General features: G+C 40.2%; 1 protein-coding gene across 1 annotated transcript in view; it reads left to right on the top strand.

The window, feature by feature from the left end:
* The window catches only part of IMPG1 (interphotoreceptor matrix proteoglycan 1), a 137513-nt gene that overhangs the window by 50004 nt on the left and 75316 nt on the right, over nt 1-12193 (top strand). Inside the window, exons 7-8 of the mRNA XM_062187581.1 lie at nt 2476-2628; nt 10386-10444. Coding sequence (XP_062043565.1) covers nt 2476-2628; nt 10386-10444 — 212 coding nt within the window. The remainder of the gene's footprint in view (nt 1-2475; nt 2629-10385; nt 10445-12193) is intronic.

The following is a 12193-nucleotide window of genomic DNA, read 5'->3' as shown; positions in this document are numbered from 1 at the left end:
AGTCCACCACGTTTTGTGCATAAATAGGCCCCACAATGGTCACAATGGCCAGAGCTGGGCCACACCACAGCCAGGAGCAGAAACTCCATCCAGGTCTCCCACCTGTGTTGCAGGGGTCCAAGCAGTTGTGTCATCTTTCACTGCTTTTCCAGGTGCATTAGCAGGAAGCTGGATTGGAAGTGAAACATCTAGGACTCCAACCAGAGCTCATATGAGATGCCAGTATCACAGACAATGGCTTAACCCACTGTGCCACAATGCCAGCCCCAGAGTTTAGGTTTTAACTCATAAATGATAGTGAGTATCTGAAAGTATAGAGGAAGATGAATGAAAAATTAATATTTCAGTAAGTAGAGATTATAAATAACACTGGAAAGGGGACAGATAATGGGGAAAGAAATGTTGATCAAAGGATACACCAATTCAGTTAGATAGGAGGAAAAAAAATCTTTCTTGATCTATTGTATAGAATGGTGACTTTAAGCAGTAATGAATTGTATATTTTTAAACCTCTAGAAGAGTGGATTTTAAATGTTTTCACCAAAGTGGCCATCAAAGAAGGATGTACTTTTCTCTGAAGAGAGGAGAGAGCAACCACTTTGCTTATGGCCTTGTCTAAATACTGACAGAGTTTGTGGATTCATAAGGCTTGCATAGCCTTGGCAGCTGATGTCAAGAGCCTCGGATAGTCATGTTATCATACATAAGAGTGTTAATTGTTAAATTAACTGTGCACTTACTTCCCATGTAGGACCTCTCTCCTCAATGAGTTGTATTATGAAAATTAACTGTAAAATTTGTTCTCAGTTTGTGTGTGTGTGTATGTGTGTGTAAATTGTTGAAATCTTCATATAGTATAGAATTGGTCTCCTGTGTATAAAATCAATTGAAAATGAATCTTAATGGAGAATGGGACTGAGAATGGGAGAGAGAGGAGTATGTGGGGTGGGAGTGGGGCTGGGAGGGCGGGTATGGTGGAAGAATCACTATATTCCTGAAGTTGTACTTATGAAATTTGTACTTGTTAAATAAAAGATTTCTTTGGGGAAAATAAATAAATAAAATGAATGTTTTCACCACAAAAAATAAGTATATGACATTAGGAATATATTAATTAGCCTGATAATCATTCAATATTGTAATCATGTATCAAAATATCACACTGTACCCTATAAATGTATACAATTATTATTTGTCATAAACATTGCTTTAATTTAAAAATAAAATAGGAAGGTAATTGGCTGAAGGTAACTGCTACCTAACACATTTAAAGGATTTATTTAAATGTTTCATGTAAACCAGAAATCAGCATAAACAAACAATAAGCTTCTTGAGAATAACTCTGTAAGCTATTCTTTTACCATCCCTCAGATTTACCACTGGACTATACCCACACATATGTGCAATGCATGTTTTCTGTGCAACTGAATGGAAACCTTCTAAACAAACATCAGGGGTTTATTAATTGTGAATCCACATCCTCCATATGCTCTCTCAAGTCAGAAGCCATGCTATTGCCCACACCCATGGAAGAGGTTATAGTTTAACAAGAGATGAGGGGACATATACCCATTATCCCTCAGCTGATCTCTGCCCTTCATGGCAATTTCCATTGGTTGTTCTCATCTTTCAATTTCTTAAACTTTGATTTCACTATAAGAGACCATGTATTTAACCAGAGGCGATCAATTTTATGTTGGCATTTTTTATAAAGCTGTATAAATCTCAGGATCATCTGAGAACCTAAAGTTGAAAATCTATCAAACTCATTTGAAACATAGCTCCAGACTTGCTCTGTGCCCTGAGAGCCCATGTGAATTCAGAGCTGTGAGAGACCCCTACTCATTCCCAGATCAGTGAGCAAGAAGGATGACTCCTGACCCTTTGTGATCAAGGCCAAAACCAGATCCTCAGATTTGCTTCCAACATTGGCCCAAATATACCACTTCTGAGAAAAACATCAAAAATCTCTCATGTCTTTGATAGTACTTTCTGGTGAGTTTCAATGTGAAGTTCAACCAACTGTTCTCATTAAACCAGTCTGGACTCTTCTAGAAAGTATTATCACAGTGCTAATAGATTATTTTGTATAATTTAGTTCAATACTTAACAAGGACTTATAAAATCACACAATGATATGGTACAATCTTAATAATGTATCAGTGAGGGAATGGAGGAGAAAGGGCAGAGAGTGAGAAACAGATATAGGTGAGGCTATGTAGGTGTGTAAGTATATAAATCTTTAATGAAGATCACAGACATAAAATAATAATGTTCTCAAGGACTCTGAATAGTTAACTCATGCTGGTACTTTGTCTTTCATTAAAATTCAGAAGCCACCTTTAGGTAATAAGATGTTTATCCTAAAAGCATTTGGGCTTTCATGATGTACTTCTCGAGACAAAATCTATATATTTTATAACGTATACATTTGTTTGTGGCTTATACTAATGCAATTCCTATTTTTTAAATCAGGAAAGAGAAATAGAATTCCCTATTGTATCCAAGGACCTACTGGAGCAGAAGGTAGAATTCAGCATCTCTCTGGCAAACCAGAAGTTCAAGGCAGAGCTCTCTGACTCCCAGTCCCCATACTACCAGGAGGTAGCAGTGAAGTCTCAACTTCAGGTGGGTAGAGACAACCTGCACAATCACATCCCAAGTCACAACTCAAAATCCAGTAGTCGATGGCCCATAAACCCAATTTCCTCTAAGGCACTTATTTATGTATTGATTTGAAAGACAGAGAAACAGAAAATAAGGGTGACAGAGATTTCCATCCACTGGTTCATTCCTCAAATGTCTACAATAGCTGGGACTGAGCCACACCAAAACCAGAAGCCTGGAATTCAGTACAGGTCCCCCATGTGAGTAGCAGGGACCCAAGTACTTGAGCCATCACCTGCGGCTGCTCCCAGAGTACACATTAACAAGATGGAATCAGGATCAGAGCCGAACTTGAACCCACACACTGATATGGAATCCAGGTATCTCGAGCAGTGTCTTAATACTGCCCTAGCCATTTGTTTTTTATTCAAAAAGAACACAAAGGGTACAATGGGTCAAAAATGTTCGGACAACTTGATCTTGAGCGGAGTTTTCCACTCTTGAAAATTATTTACATTTAGGCTGGTGCCGTGGCTTAACAGGCTAATCCTCCGCCTTGCGGCGCCGGCACACCAGGTTCTAGTCCCAATTGGGGCGCTGGATTCTATCTCGGTTGCCCCTCTTCCAGGCCAGCTCTCTGCTATGGCCCGGGAAGGCAGTGGAGGATGGCCCAAGTCCTTGGGCCCTGCACCTGCATGGGAGACCAGGAGAAGCACCTGGCTCCTGGCTTCAGATCAGCGCGGTGCGCCGGCTGCAGCGGCCATTGAAGGGTGAACCAATGGCAAAAAGGAAGACCTTTCTCTCTGTCTCTCTCTCTCTCTCACTATCCACTCTGCCTGTTAAAAAAAAAATTATTTACATTTAGATTTCCTTTAAATGTAAGTCGGTTTTTAAATTTCATTTAACTGACAGTCACTATGCAGATATTCTGTATATCTTAATGACCACTCAGCTGATGCTTTCACAGGTATATGACTATCCCTAAATTCATCCAGATGAATATGTTAGATAAGAACAGCTTTTTATGTGTCAATCCTACCTCAGCAAAGTGAATTAAAATAAAATGACCACATAGGTACTACCTAGGGAACACACTGAGTTGAAATATGAATTTTAGTTCATAATATTTTGTCTTTACATATTTCCATTTTTGCTGTTTGATGAAATTTAAAGCCATGACATTTTTTATGGGTGATAAGTGGAAGGCAATTATCTTGTCCATGTCATCAATTGCTAAACTGAGGAGCTGTTCCAAGAAGTCTGTTCCATCCTTGACCATCATCATATCTGCCTGTTCCTTATGAAATTCAAACGCTCTTCAGTTCCCCATGAGATAAATCCAAGCAGGATACTGAGTGTGACATCTACGAGTCTGTGACATGAAGAGATCCTTGCCTTCCTTTTCAGCCTCATCTACCACCACCAGTTTCTCGTCTTCCTCCTCCTCTGCACATTAGTTTCCAGAACTATGAGGATACTACAAAAAGTATGTGGAAAAATGGATTGAAAATATATTTCACCACAAAAAACTGTAAATTTGTGCCTAGTTTTTTCATAATACGAGTTTTCCATGAACTTTGTGAAGCTCTTCTGTTATAAAGCATTTGCAAATTTTTATTTCATTGTTCTCATGCACTGCTTCCACTTTCTAGAATGCTTGTTCTCCAAAACTCATTTTAGTTATTTTATCATAGAAAGCCCCCTTTACTCATTCTGAGTTCCATGCCTCTTTGTCTGCTGGTGCCCACTGTGGTCACAACACTAATCCCCTGTCCTGAGATTCCTTGCTTATCTATCCATGGCCTTTGCTGTATCTCATCTCCCCCTCACCTGTCACCCTCACCATCACCAGGATATAAACTTCACCTTAAGAGCTGGAACTCTTTCGTTCAGCTCCTAATATAGAGCTTGGAATGCAGTTAACTACTCAGAAATTGTTTGTAGAAATATAACTGAACATAGAAATATCCATGAGTCTACATAATCATGAAGATGTTTATGGACAGATTTAATACATAGAATCTTACTCAGGATGACTAAGAGAACACATGGGCTTCCACTTCCCATACTTGGAGAATCCAACATACTCCTATTCTCACCCAGAGAGCAGGTGAATACATGGAACATTCTTAACCTCCCACCTCTCCCCACATTGGCATTCTGTCAATAAAACATAAAGAATCATTTCTAAAAATTTCAAAGAAAAATATTCAGCAGGGGTATTCACGAACCAGAGATGTACTTAGACATGGATTATCACATAAAATGAAATGAACAGTTTGCTGACTTTCCCATTTGTTTTTTTAAAGATTCTTTTCAGCAAAGACAGTGCAATCAGAGTATCTTCGAAGTTGGGTAATTGTCCTCAGATTTCACTAACCTGTCATTAATTTCCTAAGCACCTAAAACAACTTGATGTTAAATAATGGAAATATATTCAAGTTTTTAAAAAATCTGAATCCTAGTCCTGTTTCTGCCAAGAATTAGCCATTAAAATGTGAAGGTCCCTAACTTTCTCTGGCCTGAGTTTCCTCAGTTAGAAATTAAAGATGGGGTCCAGCACTATGGTATAGTGGGCTAAGCCTCTCCCTGTGGCACTAGCATCCCATATGGTCAACAGTTCAAGTCCAGGCTGCTCCTCTTCTGATCTAGCTCCCTGTTGTAGCCTGGGAAAGCAGTGCAGGATGACCTAAGTACTTGGGCCCCCGCACCCACATAGGAGACCTACGAGAAGTTCCTGGCTTCTGGCTTCAAATCAGCCCAGCTCCAGGTGTTGCAGCCATTTGGGGAGTGCACCAGCAGATGGAAGATCTTTCTCTCTGTCTCTCCCCTTCTCTCTCTGTAACTCTACCTCTCAAATAAATAAATTTTTTAAAGAATTTTTAAAAAATTAAAGAAGAAGGGGCCGACACCACGGCTCACTTGGCTAATCTTCCGCCTGCGGCACCGGCACACCAGGTTCTAATCCCAGTTGGGGTACCAGATTCTGTCCCAGTTGCTCCTCTTCCAGTCCAGCTCTCTGCTGTGGCCCGGGAAGGCAGTGGAGGATAGCCCAGGTCCTTGGGCCCTGCACCCACATGGGAGACCAGGAGGAAGCACCTGGCTCCTGGCTTCAGATTGGCACAGCATGCCAGCCGTAGCACCATTTCTGGGGTGAACCAATGGAAGGATGACCTTTCTCTCTGTCTCTCTCTCTCTCTGTCTCAGTATCTAACTCTGCCTGTCCAAAAAAAAAAAAAAAAGAAATTAAAGATGACTTCATGGTCCCTTTCCAAGCCTAAACTTTTTTAAAAAAATGTATTTATTCATTTGAAAGGCAGAGCTACAGAGACAGAGGCAGAGGAAGAGAGAGATCTTCCATGTGTTGGTTCACTCCTCAGATGGCCACAATGACCAGAGCTGAGCCAATACAAATCCAGGAGCCAGGAGCTTCTCCTGGGTCCACAAAGGTGTAGGTTTCCAAGGACTTGGGCCATCTTCTACTGTTTTCCTAGGCCATAGCAGAGAGCTGGATTGGAAGTGGAGCAGCTGGGACTTGAAGCAATGCCCATATGGGGTGCTGCCACTGCAGGCGGTGGCTTTCCTGGCTATGCCACAGTGGCAGCCCCAAGTCTGAACTTCTATGTAAAGAAATAACAGCACTATTCTTAATGTTTTATACATATAACACATTTAATTTATCCTATAAGTAATATTATTTCTTTTTTATAAGTGAGGAAAACGAGACACAAGGAGAAGAATTCACAGGCCCTACTAAAGACAAATTTATTATCTCACAAAGCAAGATTCTAGCCATGGCAGCCTGGCATTAGAACACTTGTTCTTAAGCACATGCTATTCATAGTTTTTCCCAAATAAATATCTGTGGGGAAAGGGTCACTGTGCCATCATCAAATGGACATGCCCTTTCCAACCTCTAAAAGGAAACATACTAGCTAAAGAAGAGTGCATCTTGCCAAGTCTTGATCCAGAGATACATCACATCAGTCCCACAGGTTCCCTTTGCAACAATGATTTCTCTAAAGTGGAGCCTGAGGCATAAGCCAAGGCTTACAGCCTTTTATTCCCTTCCAGGCTCCCGAGCAGGGCCCCACCACCTGGCAGTCTGACACCAGATAACCAATCAGCCTTACCTACCACATCCTAAAGCCTTCATTAGCACAGCCTTTAGGGCCTAATCAGGAATTAATGGACAGTGCTTTGCAGTAATTTAATTTCCACAATAAACCTAATGAGCAATTTAATACAAATGTCAACAGGAATTGCTTAGTTGTTGTCTAAATGCTTTCTCCTGTGCAAACATTCATGAGAACTCAACATGTCTGCTTTTTTATAATCCCGTTAACATATATTCCAGCAGAATCAGGGAAACCCTTGTGCATTTAGTATTATTAATAAGGTTAACTGAGCATTTAATTAGCAATTTAGTGGTTAGCACTCCATGACTAGAAGGTCCCCCAGAAGATTATTTAGCAGAATTAACTGAAGGCTTTTGTCATCTCCTCCCTAGACACCATCTGCACCCTCCTAAGCAAAGGTGATTTTTAATCAATCGCAGACAGGTTCACAAAGAGGACATGGACACAAACAATAAATCCCCACCCCCAGCCAGTGCCAAGGAGCACTCTTGGACAGGAGACTAGCTCTCCCCAGCAGTGCTCCCTGCTGCCAATGCTGCAACACTGCAGGGTGCCACAGAGGCTGTGCTGGACTTGACTGATGCATTCATATGTTTAATAGGACCTCCGGCACCCTGGACAAGAAAGAGGGATGATTCACGGACTAAATGCCCTGCTGCAGAAACTGCAGCTCATATTTAAATGTTCAGTACTGGTGCTGTTCCTGGAATAGAATGATAAATGGCCTGCCACCCCAAAGCTCTTTGTCACAGGGCCACAGCAGACCAGGAGCCTGTGCACAGGCCTTTCCTGCCTGGCTCCATAAGACAGACCAGCAATGCAGCCCCTAACCTCCTGGTTCTATTAAGCCCATGGTGGGCTTGTCCCCAACTTCTGTGAAAAGCCCCATCCTGTCCTCACACAGACTGGATCTTTCAAAAACAACTAACTGAAGTCTTATTCTGCCTTTGCCATGCTCCACACTGCGTGGTCACTGGGGAAATAAGAGAAAATGGGCCCTTCAGGGAGCCAGCATCCCAGTAGGAGAGGCAGAGAGTAAGCAAATAAATAATCCAATAAAACCAACTCTCAGCCCAGCTGTGTGCCAGGCATTTGCTCTTGTTAGTTATTCCTTACAACAATTGCAAGGATAGATATGTTTCACCTCTTTTGTCTAAAGATATCAAGATTTAGAGAAAGTAGCAATAAACTTAAGATCACACAGCTAGAAAGCAGCAGAACCAGTACCTCAACCCAGGCCCATGCAAGTATCTCCTCATCACCCAAAAGCCGAGCTTCCTGCATCACTGCAATTCCTGGATGTTCAGGGAATTAAAACTATTCTTAATATTGGCACAAGAAAATAAAACTAGGAAGCAAATCAGTCCGCTGGGGAAAAAAATTCCAGGATGCACTTCAAAGCTCGATATGAGTGATTTGGGGATTATCTGTGCATCATTGCTCTAGTCCTTGGCATGGATAATGTAGTCAGAAGTAATTTTAGATTCACTGACAACACAGTAGCATGTTGATGAGTTCAGAAAATGAAGAGATGCACTCAACTGAAACTAAATTTGTTGATTCCCTACTATGTGACTGACAAGCTGCTAGATCCTGGGAATGAGGTAGATAAAGATGAATACGCAAGACTTGATCCCTGAGGCTAATGAAGTATACTGGCATCCACCCCACACACTTGTGTGGAGAATACTGTAATGAGTTCTACAATAGTAAAGAGAAGAAATGATTGAGCCTGATTTGAGGGATTTTAGTGTAGGGGTCTACAAATTCTTTCTCAATACAGAAGATATTCTAGCTGGCTCTGAAAACAGGAATGGGCAGGAGAAGTCAGTGAGCAGAAAGTGAAGAATATTGCATCTTGGCTAAGGGAAAATAATTCATAGGGGCCTGGAGTAGTAGACATGTATATTGTATTTAGGGAGAGACAAGAGTCAGTTTAGTGTCACTAAAGGACGCAACAGTGGCCAAGGGGATAATGATGGCAGGAAGTGTGAATGGTAAAGTACTTGTAGTGGGGATTAGAGGGTGAAGATTCAGGAGGATCTGGAAGGTCTTCCTAAATAATTGAACCTTGTTTAATATGCAGCATAGCCCATCAAAGTAGTTTGAGTGAAGGACAACAGATACAGAGTGATTAACTCATAAAAAAGCTGTAGTCAAACAAAACAAATGCCTTCTACCTTCGCCTCCTCCCCAACAACACACTTTAAAAACCATTTCTCACCCTTTCCCCCATTCCCACACACAGAAACCCTTTCAGAATACAGGAGGGGGGATAGGAAGAGAATACCAGCCATGGGAATAAGGAGAACGTGGCAGAAATAAGACATTATGGGACCCACAGCAACAAGAGTTATTGGCTGCATTTGAGTCTTAGAGAGAAGCCAAGCTTAAGGATGCCAGGCTTCCTGCAATGGAAGATAGTGGGTGCTCATATGCTAAGGGACAGGCTGGAAAAAAGGCAGATTTGGGAAGAAGAGTGACTTTGGTTTGCATTGATTTAGTTGCTGGGAAATGTTAGGATATTCATTTGGAGATTTCAGAGCTATGTATTAGGTGATCATGGAAACCACGGGAGAAAATTAGATCACCCCAACAAGAACAGAGGAAAGGAAGACAAGACCGCGTCCCTGCTCATCTGTTCAGCCTCATCTTTCACCCCGACCTCCCTCCTGAACTTTACTACCTAAACAACTATCCCTTCCCATCTCTCCTGTCTCCTGGCCTTTCTACTGGAAGGCTGGTTGGGGCAGTACTGATCTGCGTGACAATGTCCCCAGGACCCAGCTCAGAAGCAACCATCAACCTTAGGGAATCAATGGGAGAATGAGTGAGAGAGGATGCTCAGCATAGAAACCTGCAGGCTCCCTATGTTTAAAGAGGGAAGGCAGAAACAGGATTAAAAGCAAAGAATACTGAGTGGTCAGGGAGATGGAAAGAGCAGGAATGCTATAGAAAAGGAATAGAAAAATGCCCTGGATTTAGAGGGAGCAGGGAGGAAATGTTCTGGAGAGAACTTTCCCTCTTGGGGACCCAGAGCAGAAGCCAGGCTATGTTGGGTTGGAGAGTGGTTGAATATGGCAGTTGTAATATATTCTGATAGCTGGGCTCATGAACAAAGTCAAATGAACTAGGAAAATATATTGTCAAGTCCACATGAATCTAAGAGCAAATCTAATCTATTAGATAAAAATATGTCTCCACAGTTTTGTGTTACTATACCAGAATTTAATTATCCTCTTAATATTATATATTATCTAAATCATATAATTCAATGCAGAAAAATAGTTAAAATATTATAGTTAACTATAATTATATAGTCAGAAGATATATTACACTGTGTGTGAGTGAAAATTCTATAGCCAAAAAATGTCTTCCAAATACCACTTACAGTTATTTCATATTTCATGTAAGGTAGCCACTAAATCAGGTCAGAACTACCAATTACCACTTATGAATAAATTGCAGGGTACAATAGTTTCAAAAAATAACTAAGAAAAGAAGTTTGGCTTCATTCATTTTTTCAATTTTCCATTTTCATTTTTCCCCTAATTCATCAAAAGTGTTTAGGCTTTTTCAGTTACATAAGATGTGACCCAGCAGAACCATAGTGTTTCAAAAATTTCTTTCTTTCTACAGATGCAAAAGGTATTTAAGAAACTTCCAGGATTCAAAGAAATCCATGTGTTAGGATTTAGGTAAGTAAGAGAATCAGACTCTTGATTTTTGAATTACTTTCTCTCTATCCTTTTTAAAAGCAGTGTCATAAGGATTATAAGGTCCCTTTTCCCTCAATTGTCTGGCTCTGCCAAGTCCTGAAATCTGAATAGATTTCAAATAAAGGAACTGTCTAATTAGGACATGACTCTAGGTGATTTTTAAGAGGCAACACAGGAGCTATACTCCTCCCTCCTTCCAAGAGTCAGAAATACTACTGTCTACAGAGAACTCATCTGATGTCCTTGACATTGCAGCTAATGAATATCATAGGAAAATACCTCAGTAGAGACAGATAAAAAAAAAAAGTAGCAACTAATTGCCTTAGTGTCTTGATTGCCTGGTTCTCTATCAAATACTAAATATTATCACCACTTAAACAAAGCCTATACCCAAGGGGGACAGATGAACCTAATAAGAAGCAGTTCCTGTGGAAGTTGGGGAATTCAAAGAATGGGGTGAGCAGCTATAAATATGGACAAAAGACTTCCCAAAATAAAACTTTTATATCAGTTTGATATCTGAACAATAGCAATGAATTATACTCAGAAATTATTAAATTGAAATTTTAAATAAATCATAAAATAATGCCACACTACAGGGTCTAATCATGTTCCCACAGCTTTGACACAGCAGGCCTATATCCACTAGCATCCCAACACTCTAAAGTGGGCTCACAATTGTTGGCAAGAATTTCTGTCTTTTTTAAGTCCTCATTTTCAAAACATCTGTAGGTAAGGTCATAATATTTTATTTTTAAATGTGTCACAAGGTAACTATCAGCTCTGGACTGAGCAGAATGAGATCCCACACCCTGGAAGGGATCTGTAACTCAGGGGGAGCAAGCCCCACCAGAGTTATTCTGGTGCCCTCGTTCTCTATCATCTTAAAGGAAGAAGGTGTGCGAAGCTCATAAAAGTTCCACAAGCTTATAAAGAACAGTCTCTAGGGGAGCTCAACCCATTTATTTCTTCCAAAACTATCAGGCACCACTGATTTGTATAACTCCAGAGGAAGGAAATATTGAAAAGCATAAATTATAAAAGATGAAACCCTTAATATTTACCAAAGCAGAGTCATTTTTCTTTATTTCAAGATGCCGCTCTGCAGGCTTCCATGTGAAATCAGATGGATTAGAGAAAAATTAAAGTTGATAAGAAAATATTCCACATAAATGGCAGGGTCCTATGGACCAACCACAGTAGTTAAAGAAAAAAATTTTAATTTAAAACTGAAGGAAATTATGGGAATAGTTCCCTTCAATAAAGGAAATGGTAATAGAAAAATATATTTCAGCAGAAAACCAAAATGTTAGGTGATGAAATTTTCCAAGGTAAAAATGTAAACATATAGCCTTTGAAGCTGAATCTTTCCCAAGTGTTTATCTCTGAAAGGATTTATTCTTATTCCTGCCAAGAATGCCTATAAAGTTTGATCACATTCTCTCAGTAACTGTCATTATGTCACAAAGACTCCATCTACCAGAAAATCTTGTCCCCTAAAAACAATAAACAATATGTTTATGATCATAGCAACTTTTAACCATTAGTAACACACAGAGAATATTGTAAATTTATTTAAAAGTAAATGTGCTTCCTTGTGGAACCAGATCCCGAAAGAAAAGCAAAATCACTCTGATTCTGTTGGCACTGTCTTTCCTTTGGCTCATGTGTATCAAGACTGATTCACAATCTAACAAGTTTTTTCTATCAGTGACCTCATTTATTTCT

Source organism: Lepus europaeus, chromosome 3 (genome assembly GCF_033115175.1).
Source record: "Lepus europaeus isolate LE1 chromosome 3, mLepTim1.pri, whole genome shotgun sequence".
NCBI lineage: Eukaryota > Metazoa > Chordata > Mammalia > Lagomorpha > Leporidae > Lepus > Lepus europaeus.
This window is presented reverse-complemented; position numbering and strand designations above follow the sequence as displayed.